General features: G+C 40.6%; 1 protein-coding gene across 1 annotated transcript; it reads right to left on the reverse strand.

The window, feature by feature from the left end:
* Positions 1-2260: 2260 nt before the first annotated feature.
* Positions 2261-27370, reverse strand: DIRAS3 (DIRAS family GTPase 3; the record flags this gene model as incomplete). Its single annotated transcript, XM_079940492.1, has 2 exons — positions 27032-27370; positions 2261-3021 (listed from the first exon to the last, which is right to left on the reverse strand). The coding sequence occupies exons 1-2, from the start codon at positions 27075-27077 to the stop codon at positions 2261-2263; spliced, it is 807 nt and encodes a 268-aa protein (XP_079796618.1). The 5' UTR covers positions 27078-27370.
* Positions 27371-27580: the final 210 nt, after the last annotated feature.

The following is a 27580-nucleotide window of genomic DNA, read 5'->3' on the forward strand; positions in this document are numbered from 1 at the left end:
GAGCCCTAAGTTTCTAGGCATAAAAGATTCCAACTATGTAATGCCTTCAGGGAAAATTTTCCAACACCCCATATAAAATGCTCTCTTCCCTGTTTCTAAACAATCCTGTGCATTTTGTAATTGTCAATTTGCTTCTTTGCCTCCCTTCTGGATTCTAGGGAGGCTCTGAGAAAGCTTCCTTTTCCACATCTGTATAGCACAAATAGAGAACAGAAAAGTCAATTCACTTGTCCTTGGACTAGTCATCTTAGAAGGGAAGTACATCATGGTGGTTAAGAGCACTGACTCTGGAGCAGAACATCTGGCTTTAAATGTTGGCTCTGTCACTTACTGGTTTTGTAACATTTATCTGTCTGCCAAATGGGCATAACAGTATCTGCTTCATTGGATTGTTGTGAGGATTAAATAATATAATGTAGAACATTGACATGTAGAAAGAGTATATAAATATTTGCTCTAATGTAATGTAGAAACATTGGCACGTAGATAGACTGTATATATATTTGCTATAATTTAAAAATATTTTTTACTAAGCATTACTTGCAACATTAAATCTCCTTCCCCTTTCTAAAGGGCAGTATTTGCCACTTAGTAATCCCTTTGCTCATCTACAAAGAACAACAATGAATGCATATATTTTTTCAAGGAAAATTCACCTGGAAAATAGCCAAGATAGAGTGTTTTCTTTTAGAAATGGAATTACTCCATTTGGAATGTTAGCTAAGAAATATTTTTTTTTAAATAGACTACATTAAAAAGCAATATGGAAGAACTATTTAGGTATTTTCTAGTGGTTGAGAATAATTGCTTTGAAAATGAACAAGAAAATTTTTAAATAACTATTTAAAAGGATCCACTGAATTAATTTTCTAAGCTCAAAACTCTGACTCTACTACTATGAGACAGATGTTTATGATTCCTTCTCAACGATGTACTTCTCCCCTAAAAATCAAGTTATAAGAAGCCATTTTTAAAAAACACATTTAAGTTGTTCAATAAATACTTATCCAATAAGGGATATTTTATGGGGGAAAAAACCCACCAGACTAAAAGCCTCTCCTCTTCCCCTTAACTGAAAAAAAAAACAAAAAACACTTGAAAACAAGAACATGTATAGATATGGATTCCCTCACTCAAAAAATTATGTTCAAATAGGAGTCTTTAAAAAACTCTCTTAAGGAGAAGTTTCTCAGATTTCAAATCCCACCTGTTTCTCCCCTTACCTTCCATCCCACTCCCCATTCCCTATATCCAATACTTGTTGAGGAAAGACTTTTGAGGCAGCCAAAGGCCAAGGTTTGCTTTTCACCACCTACCTCCAAGACAGCAGCAGAATGAGCAAGCACCCTCTTCAAAGATGCCTGGAGTTCTTCTGGATGTCAGTCCAGGAAAGGTGATGGATACAAACCAGCTCTGCATTGCAGGGACCCATGAACCAGCCCCACCCCCAACTGGCTAATTTCAAGAGGGCAGGGGCATTAGTGTGAAAAATTCTTATTAGAAATCTTCTCCAGATATGACTGGCAACGGGTAATGGGTAATGCAATGGGTGATTTTTGTTGTTGTTCAGTGAAAAAGAAATTATTACAGCTGATTGCATGCAGGAAAAGCTTTATTAAGTCACGGAACTGTTACAATTTTTTTAAACTGCAGTGTAGAATACTCAAACATTTTTAAATGACTTAGGAAACAATTGGTACATATTTAGTAAGCAAGTTCCACTATCACAATTTTCTCTGCTCCCACCCTCAGCGCTCAACTATAGAACATTCATTTATTTATGATGTTTAGTATCTGTCTCACAGTCATATGTCAGAGATTTTGTTGCAAAAACATCTCTTAACAATTAAATACACAATGGGAAGATATGATCAGACATTTACAGGACTCAAAATGTTTAAGAATAATACACAATAATAGGATTACAAGAAGGGCAGTGACATCTTTCAATTCATTTTGCTATTTCCATTCTCTTTTTTAAACATTAATCTCTAAAGTCCGTCCAAGTCCCATCCTTTAAAATGCATCCTGTTCCTTTTTCCTCTCCTCCTCCAATGTCCATATTTTAACAATTCAAGTTCTCTTGCCTGGGGAAAAGAAAAGTTACTAACTCACAGGGGACATTTATTGACATCTAATTGTTACAACCCAAACCACAGCACAAAAGTCAGTCGTGTACAGGTGACACAGCACAATGGGGTTGGTCCATGTTTTCAGCACACTGAAGGAGAAGAGGGTCGGGCTCCTTAAGGCTCAGGGTTCACATGATGATGCACTTGCCCAGCAGCTTCTCGGCGGTCTTGGGGATCTGGGATTTCTTCTGGGGAGGCTGGGCGGCGGCGGCGGCGGCGGCGGGCTTCTTCTCGAAGTTTATCAGCATCTGGAACAGCTCCTGCACATTGATATTCATCTTGGCGGAGGTCTCCAAGAAGGCGCAATTCCACTCCGACGCGTAGGCAGCACCTTCCTTCTCGCTCACCTCCCGGGGGCTCTCGTCGCACTTGTTGCCCACCAGGATGATGGGGCACTTTTGCGGGTTGTTGCCTTTGAGTTGACGGATCAGCTCAAAGAGGGGCTTCAGCTCCTCCAGGGTTTGCTTCTTGGTGACGGAGTAGACCAGGATGAAGGCGTGACCCCTGGCAATGGCGAGGCGCTGCAGGCCCCGGTAGCGGCGGCCGCCGGTGGTGTCGGTGATGTGCAGTGCGCCCGCCTTGTGGCTGCAGCCCAGCGCCTGGCGGTAGGTATCTTCGATGGTCGGCAGGTACGCCTCACGGAAGTTGCCGCGCACCCACCTCTGCACCAGCGCGCTCTTGCCCACGCCGGCCGAGCCGAGCACCACCACGCGGAAATCTCTGCTCCTCCTCTGGGGCAGGCAGGTACGGATGACGATCACGGTAGGCAGAGGCCGCAGCCGCTTCATCAGCCGTTCCTTGAGGCCAAAGCAGGAGTTGCCCATGGTTGGGTTTTGGCGGGGAGATGCGTGCACACCTTCTCTGGCACTTGGCCAGCAGTGAGGGACGCCTAGGCAGGAAGAGAGAAAGAGAGGAAGAGTGAGCGATGGGAGTCTAACCCGGAATGGTGTTTTGTCGCAGCGCCTGCCTGGCCCGCCGCTCCCTGGGGACTGGGGGCGGGGGTACGGGGGGAGGTGGGAGGGGTGTCTGCCTCATCTCGCTCCCTAACCCCACCCTCCTCCCACTTCCCTCCTCCCTTCTCTGCGGCGAGCCAGCCACCAACCCCACGCACCTACGGAAGGCAATGCGGGCGGGGAGGAGGGCAGTCTCGCCCCGCACCTCTTCCAATGATACCTTACTGTTACTTTCGCGGTGGCTATGCACCCATTTTTATTTTTCACGCCACACTACTCCACTCTACAGAAGGCCGCAATAACGGACAACTTGCCAACCCTTAAAACACGCACGTCTGAGCTATGTTACCAAACATTTTCTCCCCAAATAAGCCCTCGTTGTCTTCTCTCCTTCGGTATGAAAAATTGTGCGCGTCTCTGACATGGATCGATTACTGCGGGCAAGGTTAGGTTGCTGCAGACATCGCGATCCAGGGTGTGGTCACGGGGGCAGCGAGGGGCGCCAAGGGAGCCCACAGAGTCCAGGATTCGTGAAGCTAACAGAGACCCCTTACCTGAAGCAACTGTCCCCAGGTACCCGCTTCCCTGACAACGCACCCACCGGTTTCCACCCCCACGATAACCCAGGCTGGTTCGCCCGCTATGCCGCGCATTCATGTGCCCGAAAAAAAAAGGCGGAAGATAGCTTTTACCTCTTTCCGAGGCGGGAACCTGGCGGCAAATTCACTCCTTGCCGGGGTGGGCTTTGGCCGCGGTCGCAGCGGCGGCAAGTAATTGCGTAACCAAGCTCCGAGCTGCAGCTGGCAACCAGTGCGCTCGGAAGCTCGGGGCGAAATGCTCCAACGGGGGGACTGAGGCTGGTTAGCCAGAGCCAGGGGGCGCAGACTGGGAGACTCCACTTGCATGGCTCACGGAGGGGGGATTGGGCTATGAGGGGCTGACCGAGCCCAGACGCACCCCCCACGCAGTCCCCCCGGCGTCCCCCACACGGGTACCCACAGCCCGGACGGGGGCGGGGGTGGGAGGCGGTCCTGAGTTCACAGGTGCCCGCCCATTGAGGGGGCTCTGCTTACAGCGCTGGCGATGCAGGCATTTCTCACCTACTGCATTCCTCACCACTTCTGTTCTTTTGCCCCCTGCGGGGTTAGCCTTTCCCAAGCCTCGCCACCTTCTTTTCACTGTGGAATGGCCAGTTAGAATTCTTCCCACTACTGGTGCCAGACACTTCACCGCATCTCATCCACTTCACTTAGTAAACATTTGTCCGGCGCAAAACCCAGTTTCTGTCTTTGTAGGGGAAGACCAACAGAAGTCTCTTCTGTTACAAGAGACTTCAGAACCTGCCCCCGGTAGGATTTCCTGTTGTATAGACATGTGCTGTGTTTAAGGGTTGAGGGGTATCCTCTACACCCAGCGACATTAAGCAGCTATCACATCCATCATCACTCTGTGTACAATACGTCTCATTTAGTCATCATCACAAAATCCTCACAAGAGACTCGAGACTGGAATGTGGGCAGCCTTCTAGGAGCAGAGAGCGACCCCTGGCTGACAGCCAATAAGAAAACACGGACCGCAGCGCTAGCAACCAGATTTTCCCAACAACCTAAATGAACTTGAAAGCGGATTCTTCTCTGCAAACTGCGCATAAGATCAGACCGCCAACACTTTGATTTTAGCCTTAATTAAGCAGAGAATCCAGTGGAGCCCATCCAGACTTCCGACTTACAGAATTGTGGGTTCTGTGGTTGGGAGTCGTTTTAAGCCACAAAATTTGTGGTAGTTTGTTACACAGCAAACGAAAAGAAAACGAATGCAGCAGGTAAAATTACTTGTTCAAGGCTACAGGGCTCATAAATGACAAACCTAGGCCCAAACCTAGTTCTCCTCACTCCAAGTCTTGTTCTTTTTCTGGTATTATCATTCTGTGTCATTAAGCTGATACACTATATACATATATGTGTGTATATATTTATTTATTTTATTTTTTATTTTTTGCGGTACGCGGGCCTCTCACTGTTGTGGCCTCTCCCGTTGCGGAGCACAGGCTCCGGACGCGCAGGCCCAGAGGCCATGGCTCACGGGCCCAGCCGCTCCGCAGCATGTGGGATCGTCCCGGACAGGGACACGAACCCGTGTCCCCATCGGCAGGCGGACTCTCAACCACTGCGCCACCAGGGAAGCCCTGATACACTATATTTTACTCACTAGTGAAAACATGTTTATAGCTTTTCTTTCTTACCCAAAAGCTCATGCGTGTTAGGTAGAGATCAAGAGCACACGTTTTAGAGGCAGAAAACTAGGTTTAGAATGTTTGTGGGTTTTTTCCCTTTTCCTTCTTTTGAGTACATCTTAATATGCCTTTGAGCTGCGGGGTCCTGGAGAAATTACTTTTCTGCAGAAGGGGAACTGATACCTGTGAGAAAGAATTGTGGGGAGGATTTAAGGAGCTACTGCCTGAAGACTAATTAGAAGGCATATAGAATGCAATAGGTAACGTAAATGACAGCTTTGACCTTCACATAGTAATACAGAAGTCTGTATACACATAATCCTGTAGTCTTTGAGTATTTTAAGAGTGGTTTTTTGGAAGTGGCAATGATCTTTTTATTTAATCCAAAGAAGAGCAGATTTCAGTCTGGAAAACATAGCAGGTTTGGGGGTAAATAAGTTGATAGAAGAACTTGGGTCAGGGGGGAAGTAGGGTGAGAATTCTAAGCATTAATGAAATCTTTTCACATTCCTCCTAAACCACAAGAATCACTCTGTCTGTTGAAATTAGGGCAACTACAAAGTATTTAGAAATGAGAAAGACTAGAAAAGAGGCTCTGGAAACTGAAACTGACAGGCATCGGTTTATCCCAGAGCAGGCTACTTGGTGCTTGACAAGTTGTCCTCTATATTGGGGCGTAGTTCTAATTATCAGTGAAGTTTTCTTAGTTTACCTGTTTCTCCACCCACTGATTCTAGTTTCATCTTCTGGAGTCTGGAACTGCATTGATCAATCTGCTCCCTTGGATAACTTTATATCCTTTCAGCCATTTGAAGACAGTCATGTCCCATCACTAAGTCATTCATAACATTGAAAGTAGCCTGAGGATCATCTAGCCAAGCCCTTCATTTTGGTGATGAGGAAACTGAACCTCAGAGGCTACGTCATGCCCCGACTCCTGACCAAGCTTACTCTTCTCTCCCTCAGCCTCGTCTTCTGTTTGAAAATAACTGTTCCTTGAGGGGTACGGGTGTCTTTTTCTCCACCGCTTTTTAGATTTTTCCAATTTTTATAATGCACATTTGTTTTTTACAGTAAAAAGAAAACAACTAAAAACGAAAAAATACATGTTTTAAACATAAAAAAAAAAGGAAAGAGGCTCCTGAAAACACTGATATGGAAGATAAATGAAGATGCCTCTGCAGGCAAGACATTTAAAACAAAGAAATGCCCAAAAAGAAGATGAGAAGCAGAAGGTGGAGGAGGAGGAAGAAGAAGAAGAAAAAAGCTAGGAGGGGGCTTCCCTGGTGGCGCAGTGGTTGAGAGTCCGCCTACTGATGCAGGGCACATGGGTTCGTGCCCTGGTCCGGGAGGGTCCCACATGCCGCGGAGCAGCTGGGCCCGTGAGCCATGGCCGCTGAGCCTGCGCGTCCGGAGCCTGTGCTCCGCAACGGGAGAGGCCACAACAGTGAGAGGCCCGCGTACCGCAAAAAAAAAAAAAAAAAAAAAAAAAAAAAAAAAAACTAGGGAGTGTGGAAATATATATTACAAAGCTAAATCCTTCAAATGCCAGAGAGATGAAATTAAGAGATCATAAATAGAATTCACAAGGAATGATGAAAATTTGAAACCATAGCTTCTACATCCAAACCAAGTCTTGCACCTCAAAAGCCAGTATAAAATATCTTAACCTTAAGAGCCCTAGCCCAGGGAACCAGCACTGTGCTGGGCCAGAAGTGTCAAAGAAATGGGCCACTGAGTAGAGTTCCCTGTGCTTTACAGTAGGTTCTCATTAGTTATCTATTTTATATGTAGTAGTGTATATATGCCAATCTCAATCTTCCAGTATATCCCACCCCCCCTTCCCCCTTGCTACATGTATAAGTGATGCACTTTGCCATATAGCAGAAACCAACACTACATTGTAAAACAGCTATACTCCAATAAAAATTAATTTAAGGGCTTCCCTGGTGGTGCAGTGGTTGAGAGTCCGCCTGCAGATGCAGGGGACACGGGTTTGTGCCTCGGTCCGGGATGATCCCACATGCCGCGGAGCGGCTGGGCCCGTGAGCCGTGGCCACTGGGCCTGTGCGTCCAGAGCCTGTGCTCCGTGACGGGAGGGGCCACAACAGTGAGAGGCCCGCGTACGGCAAAAAAAAAAAAAATTAATTAAAAAAAGAGGAAAGGGCCAGACCAGAGTTCTGGAGCAAATATTGGCTAGTTAGGATCCAGAGTTTGGAGATATATCAGGGAGAAAAGACAATTAATTGAAACTAACACTGAGATGAAACAGATGTTGGAATTATCTGACAAAGACTTTAAAGCAGCCATCATAAGAATACTTCAACAGGCACTTACAAATTTTCTTGAAACAAATAAAAAATAAAAACATTCAGCAAAGACCTAAATAGACGTTTCTCCAAAGAAGACATACAGATGGCCAAGAGGCACATGAAAATATGCTCAACATCGCTAATTAATTAGAGAAATGCAAATCACAACTACAATGAGATATCACCTCACACCAGTCAGAATGGGCATCATCAAAAAGTCTACAAACAGTAAATGCTGGAGAGGGTGTGGAGAAAAGGGAACCCTCCTACACTGTTGGTGGGAATGTAAATTGGTACAGCCACTATGAAGAACAGTATGGAGGTTCCTTAAGAAACTAAAAATAGAGCTAGCGTATGATCCAGCAATCCCACTACGGGGCTTATATCTGGAGAAAAACATAGTTTGAAAGGATACATGCACTCCTGTGTTCATTGCAGCGCTGTTTACAGTAGCCAAGACATGGAAGTAACCTAAATGTCCATCAACAGATGAATGGATAAGGAAGATATGCTACATATATACAATGGACTATTATTCAGCCATTAAAAAGAAAGAAAGAATGCCATTTACAGCACTGTGGATGGACCTGGAGATTATCATACTAAGTGAAGTAAGTCAGACAGAGAAAGACAAATATCATATGATATTGCTTATATGTGGAATCTTAAAAAAAATGATACTAAATGAACTTATTTACAAAACAGAAACAGACTCACAGACTTAGAGAATGAACTTATGGTTACTGAGGGGAAGGGTGGGGTGGGGAGGCATAGACTGAGAGTTTGGGATTGACATGTACACACTGCTATATTTAAAATAGACAACCAGGGACTTCCCTGGTGGCACAGTGGTTAAGAATCCGCCTGCCAATGCAGGGGACATGGGTTCGATCCCTTGTCCAGGAAGATCCCACTTTCATGGAACAACTAAGCCCGGGCGCCACAACTACTGAGCCTGCATGCCACAACTACGGAAGCCCGTGCACCTAGTGCTTGCACTCCACAACAAGAGAAGCCACTGCAATGAGAAGCCCACATACCGCAACAAAGAGTAGCCCCTGCTCTCTGCAACTAGAGAAACCCCGCATGCAGCAACGGAGACCCGACACAGCCTAAAATAAATAAATATTTTTAAAAATAAAAAATAAAATAGACAACCAATAAGGACCTACTGTATAGCATAGGGAACTCTGCTCAATACTCTGTAATAACTTAAATGGGAAAAGAATTTGAAAAAGAATAGATACATGTATATGTATAATTGAGTCACTTTGCTGTAAACCTGAAACTATCACAACATTGTTAATCAACTATACTCCAATATAAAATAAAATTTAAAAAAAAGTTCAACAAAGAAATAAAATGTATAAAAAGGATCTAAACGGAAATTATGGAACTGAAAAATACAATAATAGAAATTTTTTAAACTTTCTGAATGGTCTTGATAGTATAATGGAGATGACATTGGATGAATCAATAAACTTGAGGGAGGATAAAAAATAAAATTTACTCAATATAAACAATAGAGAGAAAATAGACTGGGGAAAAAAATGAACAGAGTCTCAAGGACCTGTGGTACAGTAACCAAAATCCCAATATTTGTATCATCAGAGTCCCATAAGGAGAGGAGAAAAAGTCTAAATGAGTATGGGAAGAAATTACAGCTGAAAATCTCCCAAATTTGGTGAAAGACACAAACTTACAGTTCCAAGAAGCTGAGCAAACCCCACCAGGATAATTCCAAGGAAATCCATGCCAAGACACATAATTGAATTCTGAAAACTGAACACAAAGAAAAATTCTTGAAAGCAGCTAGAAATAAATAATATATTACCTGTCAGAGGAACATTATTTCAGATGATGGCAGATATCTCATCTGAAACCACAGATGCCAAAGGAAATGGCATGACATTTTTCAAGTGCTGAAAGAAAAGAACTGTCAACTGCAAACTCTATATCCAAAAATGGTCCTTCATGAAAAAAGACATGTTCAGATGAGAAAAACTAAGAAAATCTGTTGCTAACAAACCTACCCTTAAAGAGTGGCTAAAGGAAGTTTTATAAACAGAAAGGAAAAGATAATTTGGAACTTCATAAAGGAAAGTAGAATATCAAGATAGGTAAAAGAAAAAGTAGGGGTAAATATGATAGACAATCCTTCTTCTCATAAGTTTTTACAATCATGATGATCAAAACAAAAATTATAACACCTGATACTCATGGCAATGATATTAAAAATTGGGGAAGGCAAAGGGACCTGAATAGAAGTAAGGTTTTCATACTTCACTCAAATGGTAATAGATTATGATGTCATATATGCATATTGTAATACCCAAAGCAATAATTTTCTATACAAAGAGATATACTCAAACACACTAAAAATAAATCAAAATAGAGTCCTATAAAACATTCCAGTAACCCACAGGAAGATGATAAAAGAGAAACAGAGGAAAACCAGGAAACAAATAATAAAATTGCATACTTAAGTTCATATATATCAAGAATCACCTTAAATGTAAATGGTGTAAATACACCAATTAAAAAGGCAGATTGGGGCTTCCCTGGTGGTGCAGTGGTTGAGCGTCCGCCTGCCCATGCAGGGGACACGGGTTCGTGCCCCGGTCCGGGAAGATCCCACATGCCGCGGAGTGGCTGGGCCCCGTGAGCCATGGCCGCTAAGCCTGCGTGTCCGGAGCCTGTGCTCTGCAATGGGAGAGGCCACAACAGTGAGAGGCCCGCGTACTGCAAAAAACAAAAAACAACAACAAAAAAGGCAGATTGGCAGGGTGGATAAAACAAACAAAAGAAACATAAGCCAACTGTATGGTGTTTGAAGTAAGAAGAAATTCACTTCACATTCAATGACATAGGTAGGTTGATTTTACATAGTAAAACAGAATACATGGAAACCAGAATTTAAAAAACACAGTATTATTTACACTCTATAGAAAAGTTAATACTTTGTGTATAATTTACAAAACACATAAATAGTCTGAATGCTGAAAATTATAAAATGCTAATAATAGAAATCAAAGAAGACCTAAATAGATGTGTTCGTGGATTAGGAGACAATGTGTTCATGGATTAGGAGACAACTTAGTAAAGATGTCAGTTCTCTCCAAACTGATCTACAGGTTTGATGAAATTCTTGTCAAAATCCCAGCAAGGATATTGTAGGCATAAACAAGTTCATCCTAAAATTTATATGAAAAGGCATAGTATCTAGAATAGCTAAAACACTCTTGAAAAAAGAGGAATAAAGTGAAAAGAATCACTCTTCTTGATATTAAGGCTTACAATATAGCTACAATAATCATGGAAGTGTCATATTGGTGAAGGGATAGACATATAGATCAATGGAACAGAACAGAGAACCCAGGAGTAGGCCTACACAAATACAACCAACTGATTTTCGATAAAGGTGCAAAAGCAATTCAATGCAGGAAGGATTGTTGTTGTCTTTTCAACAAATGGTGCTAGAGCAATTGGATATCCATAGACAAAAACAAATAAGCAAACAAAAAAGTCAACTTAAATCTCACACCTTATATAAAAATTATCTTAAAATGGAAATGGACTTAAGCATAAGATGTAAAAATACAAAATTGTTTTTTTGAAAAGAATATCTTCAGGATTTAAGTCTAAGGAAAGAGTTCTTAGACTTGATGCCATTAGCACAGTCCATAAAAGGAAAATTTGATAAATAAAAGGAAAATTAAAAACTTTTATTCTGTGGAAGACCTTGTAAAACTAATGGAAAGAGAAGGAGTACACTGGGAGCTATATTTGCAGGCCACATTTCTGGCAAATGACTAGGATGCCAGAAATATAGAGCTATCAAAACTCAATAATACAAAGTCCAATTAGAAAATGGGCAAAAGACATGAATAGACATTTCACTGAAGAAGATATACAAAGAACAAATAACCATATGAAAAGTTTTTTAACATCATAAGCCACTAGAGGAATGCAAATTAAAAGCACAATGAGACAGTGGAATATTATTCAGCCATTAAAAAGAATGAAATAATGTCATTTGCAGCAACATGGATGGACCTGGAGATTATCATACTAAGTGAAGTAAGTCAGACAGAGAAAGACAAATGTCATATGATATCGCTTATATGTGGAATCTTAAAAAAAATTGATACAGATGTATTTATTTATAAAACAGAAATAGACTCACAGATATAGAAAACAAACTTATGGTTTCCAAAGGGGGAAGGGGAGGGAGGGATAAATTGGGAATTTGGAATTAACAGGTACACACTACTACATATAAAGTAGATAAACAAGGACCTACTGTATAGCACAGGAAACTATATTGAATATCTTGTAATAACCTATAATAGAAAATAATCTGGAAAAGAATATGTATGATATATATACATTAGTTATATATATATATTCATTTGTTATAAAATTAATGATGCAACTAAACATACAACCCAGCGTACATACCTACTACTACTAAACATACATACCCAGAACTCTTGGGTATTTATCCCAGAGAAATGAAAACTTATGTTCACACAAAATGCACACAACTTTATGTGTGAATTTTGTACACAAATATTTACAGCAGCTTAAATCATAGTAGTAAAACACTGAAAACAACCCAGCCATCCTTTGGCAGGTGAATGGTTAAACTATGGTACATCCATATCATGGAATACTGCTCCAAAAAAAAAAAAAGAGAGACAGAGAGAGCGAGAGAGAGAGAATTATTGATACAGGCTACAGTTTGAATGAATCTCAAGAGAGTTATGGTGAGTGAAAAAAAGCCAGTCACCAAAGGTTGTATACTCTATGATTCCATTTATGAAACATTCTTGAAATAAAATTATAGAAACGGTTCTAGTAATAGGGCTTAGAGATTAGGGAAGGGGCATGGAAGGAAGGTGGGTATGCTTGTAAAAGGGCAACAGGAGAGATTCTCATGGTGATGGAACTGTCCTGTATCTTGACTGTGGTTGTAGATATGCAAACCTATACATTTGATAAAATTCCATAGCACTAAATGCATACACAGATGAGTACAAGTAAAACAGGGGAAATCTGAATAAGAGCAGTGGATTGTATCAATGTTAACATCCTGGTTGTGATATTGACTACAGTTTTGCAAGATATTACCATCGAGGGAGACTAAGTTACTCAGGCTCTCTCTGTATTATTGCTTACAACTGCATGTCAGTCTTCAGTTATCTCCAAGTAAAATCATTAATTTTAAGAGGCATTTGCAAAAAAGCCAAAAACAACACATCTCTTGTGGCTCCCTGTTGCCTACAGAATTAAAGTTCAAACTATTCATCTTCAGATTTCCAGCTCCCTACAAACAGATCCCAGATTCCCTTTCAAATCTTACCTTCCACAAGTCTACACACACTGGCTTAATAACTGGATATTCTTGGGAGTTCCTGTGTCTGCTTCTCCACTCAGTTCATCCTCCAACCCCATTCCCTCATCCACATGCCCCAATCCTGCCCTCCTTCTAGGTTCACCTCCAAATGGCACATCCAGCTGGATGGAATCCCTCCCTCTGAATTCCCACGCACCTTTTACCTTGTATTATAGCTTTGTATATACTTGTTTTATACTCTCCGCAAAGCTATGAGCTTTTCTCAGATGAAACTGAGATTCATTTATCTCTGATTCCCTCACAGATGTTAGTAAGCACCGGCATGTAGCTCTCAGAGGTGACCAGGATGGTGTGGGGTAATGTAGATTCCATTAAGAGGGGTAGAAGTCACTGTAGGAGTTCCCAGCTCTTGAGCCAGCTGGCTTCTCTCCAGCTGTGGTTCCACCACCTGTTTATAATTTGGCCTTTAATTCTATCCTTAATATCCTCAACTGATAATAGGGAAATACATGGCAAGTGCTGACATGTTAAAAGCACCTTCCTCAATACCTGGCAACAAGTAGACACTCAAAATGCAGCTGGAGTTTGGAGACCTGGTCTCCAGTTCCTGTTTGCTCATATTCCACTTGTTTGGACTTAGACAAATAACTTGTTTTCCTTTTATATTCAGTTTCTTCATCTGTAAAAAGGGGTCAAAAGTACCCCTATTTGAAGTAAGATTAATTGACTTATGTGTGTAAAATTCAAGCAGGGTATTGCTTGTGGAATGTGAATAAGCTAACATCCATTTGAGTCTTTGCTATGAGCCTAATATATTACATGTGTTTATTCATTTGGAACTTATATTATGAGTCCATGAAGTGGAACTAATACTGTCTCCATTTTACAAATGAGGAGACGTGGCACAGAGAGATTAACTGCATGGTAGAGGCTAGGAATTCTGGCTACCTCTCGGACTTGTGTATTTCACACCATGCTGCCTCTCTAGCAGAGACAGGTGGTGATGTTTAGGACCCTCACAATCATAATTTGGGGAATCTGTTTTCTTTCCATTTCTTTCTGGGTTCTTCCCCTCTTTTAAGCTCTGTAGACAACTAATGGCAGTTGTGTTCCCTACCTTTCACCAAAAAATAGTATCTTCTTTACAGTTTTCATTTCCAAGATCAGTGTTGCTTCAGACTCTCTTCCTTTAACCCTGCAACGACCTTCTCCCATTCCTATGACTTCTATTCCCAGCCTGACTGCTTTCTCTTAGCACCCTGATGCTATAAACAGCTCCTTGTTCATAGAGACACTAGCTCCTACCTCATAAAGAAAGGAGGACACCAGATAAAACTCCAGCAGCCCCTAGCCCACACATATCCTGCAGCATTTTGTCTTTTCTCCATCCAAGGCTGATGCCTTCATCTGAGCCCTGGAGTGCTTTTCAACCTGTGGTTCTAGGATCACCTGAATTGGCATCAACTGGGATGCTTGTTAAAAATACTCAACCCAACTTACATGATGCTACACGATTTTTTTTCAATTAAAAAAAATACACAACCCACATCTACAGAATGAGACTCTATGGGTGACACCTGGGGGTCTGCATTTTAACAAGGCCCTCAGGTGATTCTGATACAGAAGAAAGCTTGAAACTACTTTAGCACCTTGCTTAATCCATCATCCCATCTCTAACCTAACAGAATGAGTGAAGGGGGGTCAAAAGGTAAAAAGAAAGAAGAGATAACAACAAGAAAAAAGAAACACAAGAGGAAAAGCAAAACTGGAGGAGAAAATTTTGAGTATGATTTTGAATACGTTGAATTGGAGATGCCTGTGGGACACACAGGAGACTATTTCTAGTACTCAGTTGGAACTATTGAATAGAACTCCAGGGAAAGATGGATATAAATCCACTATATTTAAAATGGATTTCTTGTATATATATATATATATATATATATATATATATATATATATATATATATATAGTTGGATCTTCTTTACTCTGTCTCTGTATTTAAATTGGTATATTTAGACAATTCATATTTAATATGATTATCAGTGGTTAGACAGATTTCATGATTATATTTCCTGGAACAAGAACTGGAAACCATGGTTTGCAGTGGATTTCTGTGCTTCTCCCAGACTCAAGAGAGAAAATTTTAATACCAAAGTGTTGACATTCTTGGGATATTTCAATGTTTTAGGCAATTTTCTTAACTTCTCTATCCTCATCTGTAACATTGGGATAATAGTGGTATCCTACTCTATAGAGTTCTTGTGAGTAAATAATGAGTATTTCATGAGTAAATACATATAAAATGCTTGGGACAGTGTCTGGACATAGTAATCACTCAGTAAATGTTAGCTATTCCCACTTACGGGGACAATAGGGCTAAATATTAAAAAAAATAAAAGGTGTACAGGTTGGAAAGGAAGAAATAAAACTGTCTTTGTTTGAGGGTTACATGATTGTCTATGTACAAAATCCCAAAGAACTGACAAAATAAAAAACCCACTTGAAATGGGTAAATGACTACAGTAAGGTCACACGATACAAGGTAAATGTACAAAATCAATTGCTTTCCTTCATACCAACAATGAACACTGGAACTTGAAATTATTAACACAGTACCATTTACATTAGCATCAAAAACCTTGAAATACTTAGGTATAAATCTATCTAAATATATATAAGATCTATATGCATAGAAATAAAAAACTCGAATGAAAAAAGTCAAAAAGATCTAAATAAATGAAGAGATATTCTGTGTTCATGGATTAGAAGACTCAATATTGTTAAGTTGTCAATTCTGCCCAACTTGATTTATAGATGCAATATGATCCAAATTAAAATCTGAGCAGCCATTTTGTGGATATCAAACAAACTAAAGATTATACGGAAAGGCAAAACAAACAAACAGAAAACAAAACTAAATAGCCAACACAATACTGAAGAAGAATAACAAAGTTGAAGGACTGCAATTACCCAACTTCAAGACTTACTGTAAAGCTATAGTGATCAACATGGCATGGTATCTGTGTATTCTGCTATTGTTGGATAAAGTATTTTATAAATGTCAATTAAGTCTAGTTGATTAATGGTGCTGTGTCAGTTCAACTGTGTTATTACTCAGTTTTTGCCTGCTGGATCTATTAATTACTGAAGGGGTATTCAAGTCTCCAAATCCGTAATAATGGATTTGTCTATTTCTCCTTGCTGTTCTATTAGTTTTTGCCTTGCATGTTTTGGTGTTCTATTGTTAGGTACACACACATTAAGGATTGCTATGTTTTCTTGGAGAATTGACTCCTTTATCATTATGTAATGACCTTCTTTATCCCTGATGATTTCCCTTGTTCTGCAGTCTAATTTGTCTGAAATTAATATAGCTGTTTCAGCTTTCTCTTGATTAGTGTTACTATAGAATATCTTTCTCCATCCCTTTACTTTTAACCTATCTGTGTCTTTATATTTAAAATGGATTTCTTGTAAACATATATATATAGAGAGAGAGAGAGAGAGAGAGAAAGTTGGATCTTCTTTATCTACTCTAACAGTCTCTGTATTTTAATTGGTATATTTAGACAATTCATATTTAATGTGATTATCAGTATATTTGGTTTAATATCTACCATGTTTGTAGCTGTTTTATATTCATTGTACTTGTTCTTTATTTTTTCCCTCTTTTTCTTCCTTCTCTGGTTTTAACTGAGCATTTTATATAATTCCATTTTCTCTCCTCTTAGCATATCAATTTATAATATACATTTATAACAAATTTAAGTCCACTTTCAAATAACACTTCAGATGAAAGACAGGTGACCTATAATATTCCCAATTAATCCCTCTCATCCCTTATAAATTTATGTCACTCATTTCACTCATCCATATGCTATAATCACCTAATGCATTGTTACTATTATCACTTTGAAGTTATCTATTAGATCAATTAATTTAAAAACTTATTTTACTTTTATTTATTCCATCTCTAATGCTCTTCTAGTCTTTATTTAAATCTGAAATCTGAGGAAAAGCTTTAGAGAACATGCTGTCTGGAGAGAACCTTGAAGGGAGAAGAGGCTATTGGGGAAAAGATGGACGGAAGAATGATGCCAAAAGGGCACAGAGCCAAGAAAGCATCTATGGATGAAATAGTAGTTGAATTGGAATCCCTCCTAGAAATAATCTGTGGTTTAATTACCTCATTTCCTAGGTGAGTAATCTGCCCAAGTTTACACAGCTAGAAAGTTGCAACACCTCCCTTGCCCATGCTCCCAATTCTCTCTGTGCCACTAAGTTCTATTAAAGTAGCAGGAAAGAGCTGCCTACAAAGAGAGGACTAATTATTAAAGAATGAAAATAATTATCCCCATCAAAAACAAGAAGCACATTTTATGCCCCTTTTAAGTTAAAAAGTTTAGTTTTGCAGCATATTCCCCTTTGATTTTTTCCATGTGCACAGTGTTTCCACTGTAAAATACTCATTGCCTAAACAAAAGCATTCTTTGTACAAGTCCATAAAGAGAAATAAGTTTTCACCCCATTGTGTTATTTCATCAGGACTCTGCTATTTTTTTTTTTTTGTAGAACACAATGGTATATACTCCTTCTTTCACTGTTTTCAAACAAAATCATGTTTCTGTCAGTTGAATTCGGCAAGACTGAATTTTTAAAAGGATTTTAAAATATTATAACTGTTTTAGATTCACAGAATTATCACAAAGATAGTAAAGAGAGTTCCCATATACCCCACAGCCAGTTTCCCCTATTATTATTATTATTATTATTATTTTTTTGGTGGTACGCGGGCCTCTCACTGTTGTGGCCTCTCCCTTTGCGGAGCATAGGCTCCGGACGCGCAGGCTCAGCGGCCATGGCTCACGGGCCCAGCCGCTCCACGGCATGTGGGATCCTCCTGGACTGGGGCATGAACCCGTGTCCCCCACATCGGCAGGTGGACTCCCAACCACTGTGCCACCAGGGAAGCCCTCCCCTATTATTAACATCTCACATTTGTATGGTACATTTGTCACAATAAATGAACTGATACTGATACATGATTATTAACTCAAGTTCATTTTTTATTAAGATAGCCTCATTTTCTTTCCTAATGTCCTTTCTGTGTCTCAGGATCCCAGCCAGTTTACCACATTATATTTAGTTATCTCCTTAGTTTCCTCTTGGTTGTGAGTTTCTCAGACTTCCCCTGTTTTTGATGACCTTGATAGTTTTGAGGATTATTGGTCAGATATTTTGAAGTCTCTCAAGTGGGGCTTGTCTGATGTTTTTCTCATAATTAGACTGGGGTAATGTTTTGGGAGGAGGACCACAGAGGTACAGTATCATTCCCATCATACCACATCAAGGGATACACCATCAACATGACTCATCACTGTTGACGTTATCCTTGATCACCTGGTTGAGGTGGTGACTGTCAGGTTTATTCACTGTAAAGTTATTCTTCTTTTTCTCCCTTTCCATCCTATACTTATAAGCCTGCTTTTAAATGTTAAGACTAATTAATGAAATTCCAGAGGCTGGTCTTAAAAATGAAGTCATTACAATTAGCAAAAGGATTCTCAGAAAAGAGCGAGAAGAGGTTTCCCTTCCCCTGTACCAACTGTGGGAGAGCTGTTTCCTTCTGACACATGAAGATTGCATGAAGAATCTGATTTGATAAAGCTTTAAATTGACAAGACTCACAAGAATGTTACTTTTGTTTTCCTGTACAATATGGAGATGTGAATATGTGTAACTTTCCAATTGGTTCTGCTCTTTGCTAATGTACATTTGTCCTTGGCCACATAAGGTGAGAATACTGTAACATATCATAGAAATAATGTAGGAATCAAATGCAGAGATTAACAAAGGACTATGAGAATATTGGAAAAAAGAACAATTTCAACCAGGCAACTTGAGGATAGTTTCATGAAGGGTAGGACATGTGAGTATGGTTTTAAGAGATAGAGGAGGCTGAAGGAACATCACGTGCACTAACACGAAAAAGGAAAGGACGAGACATAGGAAATGGAGAGCTAATATCTGAGCACACAGGATGGGCAGAACTTTTATACTAGGCTAAAGAGTTTGCACCTTATTCTATGAGCATAGGTGTGGGGGACATTGAGATTTTGGGGTAAGGAGAGTAATATGATCATGTCTGAGTTTTGGAAAAGTAACTGGCAACTGTTTAAAGGAAACTGGAAGGATAAAAACTTAGAGAAAAACAGCAGTTATAAGGGTTTCCCTGGTGGTGCAGTGGTTAAGAATCCGCCTGCCAATGCAGGGGACACAGGTTCAAGCCCTGGTCCGGGAAGATCCCGCATGCCACGGAGCAACTAAGCCCGTGACCCACAACTACTGAGCCCACATGTCACAACTACTGAAGCCTGAGCACCTAGAGCCCGTGGTCCACAAGAGAAGCCACGGCAATGAGAAGCCCACGTACTGCAACGAAGAGTAACCCCCATTCGCTGCAATTAGAGAAAGCCCATGCACTGCAACAAAGACCCAATGCAGACAAAAATAAATGAACTAATTAAATTTTCTTAAAAAAAGGAGAGGAGCTTCAAGATGGCGGAAGAGTAAGAAGCGGAGATCACCTTCCTCCCCACAAATACATCAGAAATACATCTACATGTGGAACAACTCCTAGAGAACACCTACTGAACTCTGGCAGAAGACCTCAGACTTCCCAAAAGGCAAGAAACTCCCCACGTACCTGGGTAGGGCAAAAGAAAAAACAGAGACAAAAGAATAGGGACGGGACCTGCACCAGTGGGAGGGAGCTGTGAAGCAGGAAAGGTTTCCACACACAAGGAAGCCCCTTCCTTCGCAGGCAGAGATGGGGGGAAGCTTTGGAGCCACAGAGGAGAGCGCAGCAACAGGGGTACGGAGGGCAAAGTGGAGAGATTCCTGCACAGAGGATCGGTGCCGACCGGCACTCACCAGCCCGAGAGGCTTGTCTGCTCACCCGCCGGGGCGGGCAGGGGCTGGGAGCTGAGGCTTGGGCTTCAGTTGGAGCGCAGGGAGAGGACTGGGGTCAGCTGGGTGAACACAGCCTGAAGGGGGCTAGTGCGCCACGGCTAGCCGGGAGGGAGTCGGGGGAAAAGTCTGGAGCTGCCGAAGAGGCAAGAGACTTTTTCTTCCCTCTTCGTTTCCTGGTGTGCAAGGAGAGGGGATTAAGAGCGCTGCTTAAAGGAGCTCCAGAGACTAAAAGCATGGACCCCAGAGACGGGCAGGAGACGCTAAGGCTGCTGCTGTCGCCACCAAAAAGTCTGTGTGCGAGCACAGGTCACTATCCACACCCCTCTTCCGGGGAGCCTGTGCAGCCCGCCACTGCCAGTGTCCCGTGATCCAGGGACAACTTCCCCGGGAGAACGCAGGGCGCGCCTCAGGCTGGTGCAACGTCCCGCCGGCCTCTGCCACCGCAGGCTCACCTCGCATCCGTACCCCTTCCTCCCCCCGGCCTGAGTGAGCCAGAGCCCCCGAATCAGCGGCTCCTTTAACCCCATCCTGTCTGAGCGAAGAACAGACGCCCTCAGGCGACTTACACACAGAGGTGGGGCCAAATCCAAAGCTGAATCCCAGGAGCTGTGCTAACAAAGAAGAGAAAGGGAAATTTCTCCCAGCAGCCTCGGGAGCAGCGGATTAAAGCTCCACAATCAACTTGATGTACCCTGCATCTGTGGAATACCTGAATACAAAACGACCAAATCGAGGAGGTGGACTTTGGGGGCAAAGATATATTTTTTTTTCCCTTTTTCTCTTTTTGTGAGTGTGTATGTGTATGCTTCTGTGTGTGATTTTGTCTGTATAGCTTTTCTTTTATCATTTGTCCTAGGGTTCGGTCCGTCTGTTTTTTTGGGTTTTTTTGGTATTACTTTAAAAATTGTTTTTCTTAATAATTATTTTTTATTTTAATAACTTTTATTTTATCTTTTTCTTTCTTTCTTTCTTTTCTTTCTTTCTTTCTTTCTTTCTTTCTCTCTCTCTCTCTCTCTCTTTCTCTCTTTCTCTCTTTCTCTCTTTCTCTCTTTCTTTCTTTCTTTCTTTCTTTCTTTCTTTCTTTCTTTCTTTCTTTCTTTCTTTCTTTCTTTCTTTCTTTCTTTCTTTCTTTCTTTCTTTCTTTCCTCCCTTTTATTCTAAGCCATGTGGATGAAAGGCTCTTGGTGCTCCAGCCAGGCATCAGGCCTGTGCCTCTGAGGTGTGAAAGCCAAGTTCAGGACACTGGTCCACAGGAGACCTCCCAGCTCCACGTAATATCAAACGGCGAAAATCTCCCAGAGATCTCCATCTCAACACCAACACCCAGCTTCACTCAATGACCAGCAAACTACAGTGCTGGACACCCTATGCCAAACAACTAGTAAGACAGGAACACAACCCCATCCATTAGCAGAGAGGCTGCCTAAAATCATAAGGCCACAGACAACCCAAAACACACCACCAGACATGGACCTACCCACGAGAAAGAAAAGGTCCAGCCTCATCCACCAAAACACAGGCACTAGTCCCCTCCACCAGGAAACCTACACAACTCACTGAACCAACCTTAGCCACTGGGGACAGACACCAAAAACAAAGGAAACTACGAACCAGCAGGCTGTGAAAAGGAGACCCCAAACACAGTAAGTTAAGCAAAATGAGAAGACAGAGAAACACACAGCAGATGAAGGAGGAAAGCAAAAGCCCACCAGACCTAAAGAATGAAGAGGAAATAGGCAGTCTACCTGAAAAAGAATTCAGAATAATGATAATAAAGATGAGCCAAAATCTTGGAAATAGAATACAGAAAATACAAGAAACGTTTCACAAGTACCTAGAAGAACTAAAGAGCAAACAAACAGTGAAGAACAACACAATAAATGAAATTTAAAATTCTCTACAAGGGATCAATAGCAGAATAACTGAGGCAGAAGAACAGATAAGTAACCTGGAAGATAAAATAGTGGAAATAACTACTGCAGAGTAGAAAAGAGAATGAAAAGAATTGAGGACAGTCTCAGAGACTTCTGGGACAACATTAAACACACCAACATTCAAATTATAGGGGTCCCAGAAGAAGAAGAGAAAAAGAAAGGGACTGAGAAAATATTTGAAGAGATTATAGTTGAAAACTACCCTAATATGGGAAAGGAAACAGTTAATCAAGTCCAGGAAGCGCAGAGAGTCCCATACAGGATAAATCCAAGGAGAAACATGGTAAGACACACATTAATCAAACTATCAAAAATTAAATACAAAGAAAAAATATTAAAAGCAGCAAGGGAAAAATAACAAATAACACACAAGGGAATACCCCTCTGGTTAACAGCTGATCTTTCAGCAGAAACTCTGAAAGCCAGAAGGGACTGGCAGGACATATTTAAAGTAATAAAGGAGCAAAACCTACAACCAAAATTACTCTACCCAGCAAGGATCTCATTCAGATTTGATGGAGAAATTAAAAGCTTTACAGACAAGCAAAAGCTAAGAGAATTCAGCACCACCAAACCAACTTTACAACAAATGCTAAAGGAACTTCTCTAGGCAGGAAACACAAGAGAAGGAAAAGACCTACAATAACAAACCCAAAACAATTAAGAAAATGGGAATAGGAACATACATATTGATAATTACCTTAAATGTAAATGGATTAAATGCTCCCACCAAAAGACACAGACTGGCTGAATGGATAAAAAAACAAGACCTGTATATATGCTGTCTACAAGAGACCCACTTCAGACCTAGGGACACATACAGACTGAAAGTAAGGGGATGGAAAAAGATATTCCATGAAAATGGAAGTCAAAAGAAAGCTGGAGTGGCAAGTCTCATATCAGACAAAATAAGACTGTGAAATAAAGACTATTACAAGAGACAAAGAAGGACACTATATAATTACCAAGGGATCAATCCAAGAAGAAGTTATAACAATTGTAAATATTTATGCACCCAACATAGGAGCACCTCAACAAATAAGGCAAATACTAACAGCCATAAAAGGGGAAATTGACAGTAACACAATCATAGTGGGGACTTTTACACCCCACTTTCACCAATGGACAGATCATCCACAATGAAAATAAATAAGGAAACATAAGCTTTAAATGATACATTAAACAAGATGGACTTAATTGATATTTATAGGACATTCCATCCAAACAACAGAATACACATTCTTCTCAAGTGCTCATGGAACATTCTCCAGGATGATCATATCTTGGGTCACAAATCAAGCCTTGGTAAATTTAAGAAAATTGAAATCATATCAAGTATCTTTTCTGACCACATTGCTATGAGACTAGATATCAGTTACAGGAAAAGATCTGTAAAAAATACAAACACATGGAGGCTAAACAATACACTACTTAATAACTAAGAGATCACTGAAGAAATCAAAGAGGAAATCAAAAAATACCTAGAAACAAATGACAATGGAGACACGATGACCCAAAACCTATGGGATGCAGCAAAAGCAGTTCTAAGAGGGAAGTTTATAGCAATACAATCCTACCTTAAGAAACAGGAAACATCTCGAATAAACAACCTAACCTTGCACCTAAAGCAATTAGAAGAAGAACAAAAAAACCTCAAAGTTAGCAGAAGGAAAGAAATTATAAAGATCAGATCAGAAATAAATGAAAAAGTAATGAAGGAAATGATAGCAAAGATCAAAAAAACTAAAAGCTTGTTCTTTGAGAAGATAAACAAATAGATAAACCATTAGCCAGACTCAACAAGAAAAAAAGGGATAAGACTCAAATCAACAGAATTAGAAATGAAAAAGGAGAAGTAACAACTGACACTGCAGAAATAAAAAAGATCATGAGAGATTTCTACAAGCAACTCTATGCCAATAAAATGGACAACCTGGAAGAAATGGACAAATTCTTAGAAATGCACAACCTGCCAAGTCTGAATCAGGAAGAAATAGAAAATATGAACAGACCAATCACAAGCACTGAAATTGAAACTGTGATTTAAAATCTTCCAACAAACAAAAGCCCAGGACCACATGGCTTCACAGGCAAATTCTATCAAACATTTAGAGAAGAGCTAACACCTATCCTTCTCAAACTCTTCCCAAATATAGCAGAGGGAGGAACACTCCCAAACTCATTCTACGAGGCCACCATCACCCTGATACCAAAACCAGAAAAAGATATCACAAAGAAAGAAAACTACAGGCCAATATCACTGATGAGCATAGATGCAAAAATCCTCAACAAAATACTAGCAAACAGAATCTAACAGCACATTAAAAGGATCATACACCATAATCAAGTGGGGTTTATCCCAGGAATGCAAGGATTCTTCAATATAAGCAAATGAATCAATGTGATACACCATATTAACTAATTGAAGGAGAAAAACCATATGATCATCTCAATAGATGCAGAGAAAGCTTTCAAGAAAATTCAACACCCATTTATTATAAAAACCCTTCAGAAAGTAGGCAGAGAGGGAATTTTTCTCAACATAATGAAGGCCGTATATGACAAACTCACAGCCAACATCGTCCTCAAGGGTGAAAAAATAAAACCACTTCCATTAAGATCAGGAACAAGACAAAGTTGCCCACTCTCACCACTCTTATTCAACATAGTTTTGGAAGTTTTAGCCACAGCAATCAGAGAAGAAAAAGAAATAAAAGGAATCCAAATCAGAAAAGAAGAAGTAAAGCTGTCACTGTTTGCAGATGACATGATACTATACATAGAGGATCCTAAAGATGCTACCAGAAAACAACTAGAGCTAATCAATGAATTTGGTAAAGTAGCAGGATACAAAATTAATGCACAGAAATCTCTTGCATTCCTATACACTAATGATGACAAATCTTAAATTAAGAAAACACTCCCATTTACCATTGCAACAAAAAGAATAAAATATCTAGGAATAAACCTACTTAAGGAGACAAAAGACCATTATACAGAAAATTATAAGACACTGTTGAAAGAAATTAAAGATGATACAAATCGATGGAGAGATATACCATGTTCTTGGATTGGAAGAATCAACATTGTGAAAATGACTATACTACCCAAAGCAATCTACAGACTTAATGCAATCCCTATCAAACTATCACTGGCATTTTTCACAGAACTAGAACAAAAAATTTCACATTTTGTATGGAAACACAAAAGACCCCAAATAGCCAAAGCAATCTTGAGAAAGAAAAACAGAGCTGGAGGAATCAGGCTCCCTGACTTCAGACTATACTACAAAGTTACAGTAATCAAGACAGTATGGTACTGGCACAAAAACAGAAAGATAGATCAATGGAACAGGATAGAAAGTCCAGAGGTAAACCCACCCACATATGGTCACCTTTTCTTTGATAAAGGAGGCAAGAATATACAGTGGAGAAAAGACAGCCTCTTCAGTAAGTGGTGCTGGGAAAACTGGACATGTACATGTAAAAGAATGAAATTAGAACACTCCCTAACACCATACACAAAAATAAACTCAAAATGGATTAAAGACCTAAATGTAAGGCCAGAAACTATCAAACTCTTAGAGGAAAACATAGGCAGAACACTCTATGACATAAATCACAGCAAGATCCTTTTTGCCCCACCTCCTAGAAAAATGGAAATAAAAACAAAAATAAACAAATGGGATCTAATGAAACTTAAAAGCTTTTGCACAGTAAAGGAAACCATAAACAAGATGAAAAGACAACCCTCAGAATGGGAGAAAATATTTGCAAATGAAGCAACTGACAGGATTAATCTCCAATATTTACAAGCAGCTCATGCAGCTCAATATCAAACAAACAAACAACCCAACGAAAAATGGGCAGAAGACCTAAATAGTCATTTATCCAAAAGAAGATATACAGATTGCCAACAAACACATGAAAGAATGCTCAACATCATTAATTGTTAGAGAAATGCAAATCAAAACTACAATAAGATATCATCTCACACTGGTCAGAATGGCCATCACGAAAAAATTTACAAACAGGGCTTCCCTGGTGGTGCAGTGGTTGGGAATCCGCCTACCAATGCAGGGGACGCGGGTCCGTGTCCCAGTCTGGGAAGATTCCATATGTCGCGGAGCGGCTGGGCCCATGGGCCACGGCTGCTGAGCCTGCGTGTCTGGAGCCTGTGCTCCGCAGCAGGAGAGGCCACGATGGTGAGAGGCCCGCGCAAAAAAAAAAAAAAAAAAGAATTACAAACAATGAATGCTGGAGAGGGTGTGGAGAAAAGGGAACCCTCTTGCACTGTTGGTGGAATGTAAACTGATACAGCCATCATGGAGAACAGTATGGAGGTTCCTTAAAAATCTAAAAAAGGAACTACCATACGCCCCACCAATCCCACTACTGGGCATATACCCGAGAAAACCATAATTCAAAAAGTGTCATGTATCAAAATGTTTATTGCAGCTCTATTTACAATAGACAGGACATGGAAGCAACCTAAGTGCCCATCAACAGATGAATGGATAAAGAAGATGTCGTACATGTATACAGTGGAATATTACTCAGCAATAAAAAGAAACAAAATTGAGTTATTTGTAGTGAGGTGGATGGACCTAGAGGCTGTCGTACAGAGTGAAGTAAGTCAGAAAGAGAAAAACAAATACCGTATGCTAAAACATATATATGGAATCTAAAAAAAAAAAAAAGGTCATGAAGAACCTAGGGGCAAGATGGGAATAAAGATACAGACCTACTAGAGAATGGACTTGAGGACACGGCGAGGGGGAAGGGTAAGCTGGGACAAAGTGAGAGAGTGGCATGGACATATATACACTACCAAACATAAAGTAGATAGCTAGTGGGAAGCAGCCACATAGCACAGGGAGATCAGCTCGGTGCTTTGTGACCACCTAGAGGGGTGGGATAGGTACTGTAGGAGGGAGGGAGATGTAAGAAGAAAGAGATATGAGGACATATGTATATATATAACTGATTTACTTGGTTATATAGCAGAAACCAACACCATTGTAAAGCAATTATACTCCAATAAAGATGTTAAAAAAAAGAATAGGAGGAGAAAATTTAAAAAAAAAAGTGGAAAACTTTTGGAGGCAGAATAGACAGGATTTGGACCAATACCATAGTTAACAGTAGCAGAGACTGGCAGGATGCTCAACAAAGCCATCTCTTCTTCCTAGGCCCACAGCTGGACTCCATTCCCGGCCTCCATTCTGTTAGCTGGCAGCATGCAACTGAGTTCCAGGTGGACAGAAAGGTTACGGATGAAAGTCAGGGATGACACTTCCAGGCCCATCTCACTCTCTCTCTTTCTCTTTTTCCTTCCCCATCATACTGGAATGGAGTGAACTCCCAAGTTCCCAACTCTGAGAGCCATGCATTGTAGATGGTAGAACCACCGGGTAGACGGAGCTGTGTTTCCTGAATCACTGCTTTGAAAAGAATGATCCAACCTGCTAGACCTTGAGACAAGTGAGAAGTAAACTGCTTTCCTGTTGAGCCATGACATGCTTGGGCCTGTCTGCAATCACAGCATGGCTTAGACTACCCTAACCAAATTAGAAGTTGGTACTTTGAAGTGCATGCTCCCATAACAGAAGACTAAAGCATGTGACACTGACTGTGTGAGGAAACAGGTACTGGAGACGGGCAGGCTGGGGAGTCCTGTTT

This window comes from Stenella coeruleoalba (genome assembly GCF_951394435.1).
Source record: "Stenella coeruleoalba genome assembly, chromosome: 1".
Taxonomy (NCBI): domain Eukaryota; kingdom Metazoa; phylum Chordata; class Mammalia; order Artiodactyla; family Delphinidae; genus Stenella; species Stenella coeruleoalba.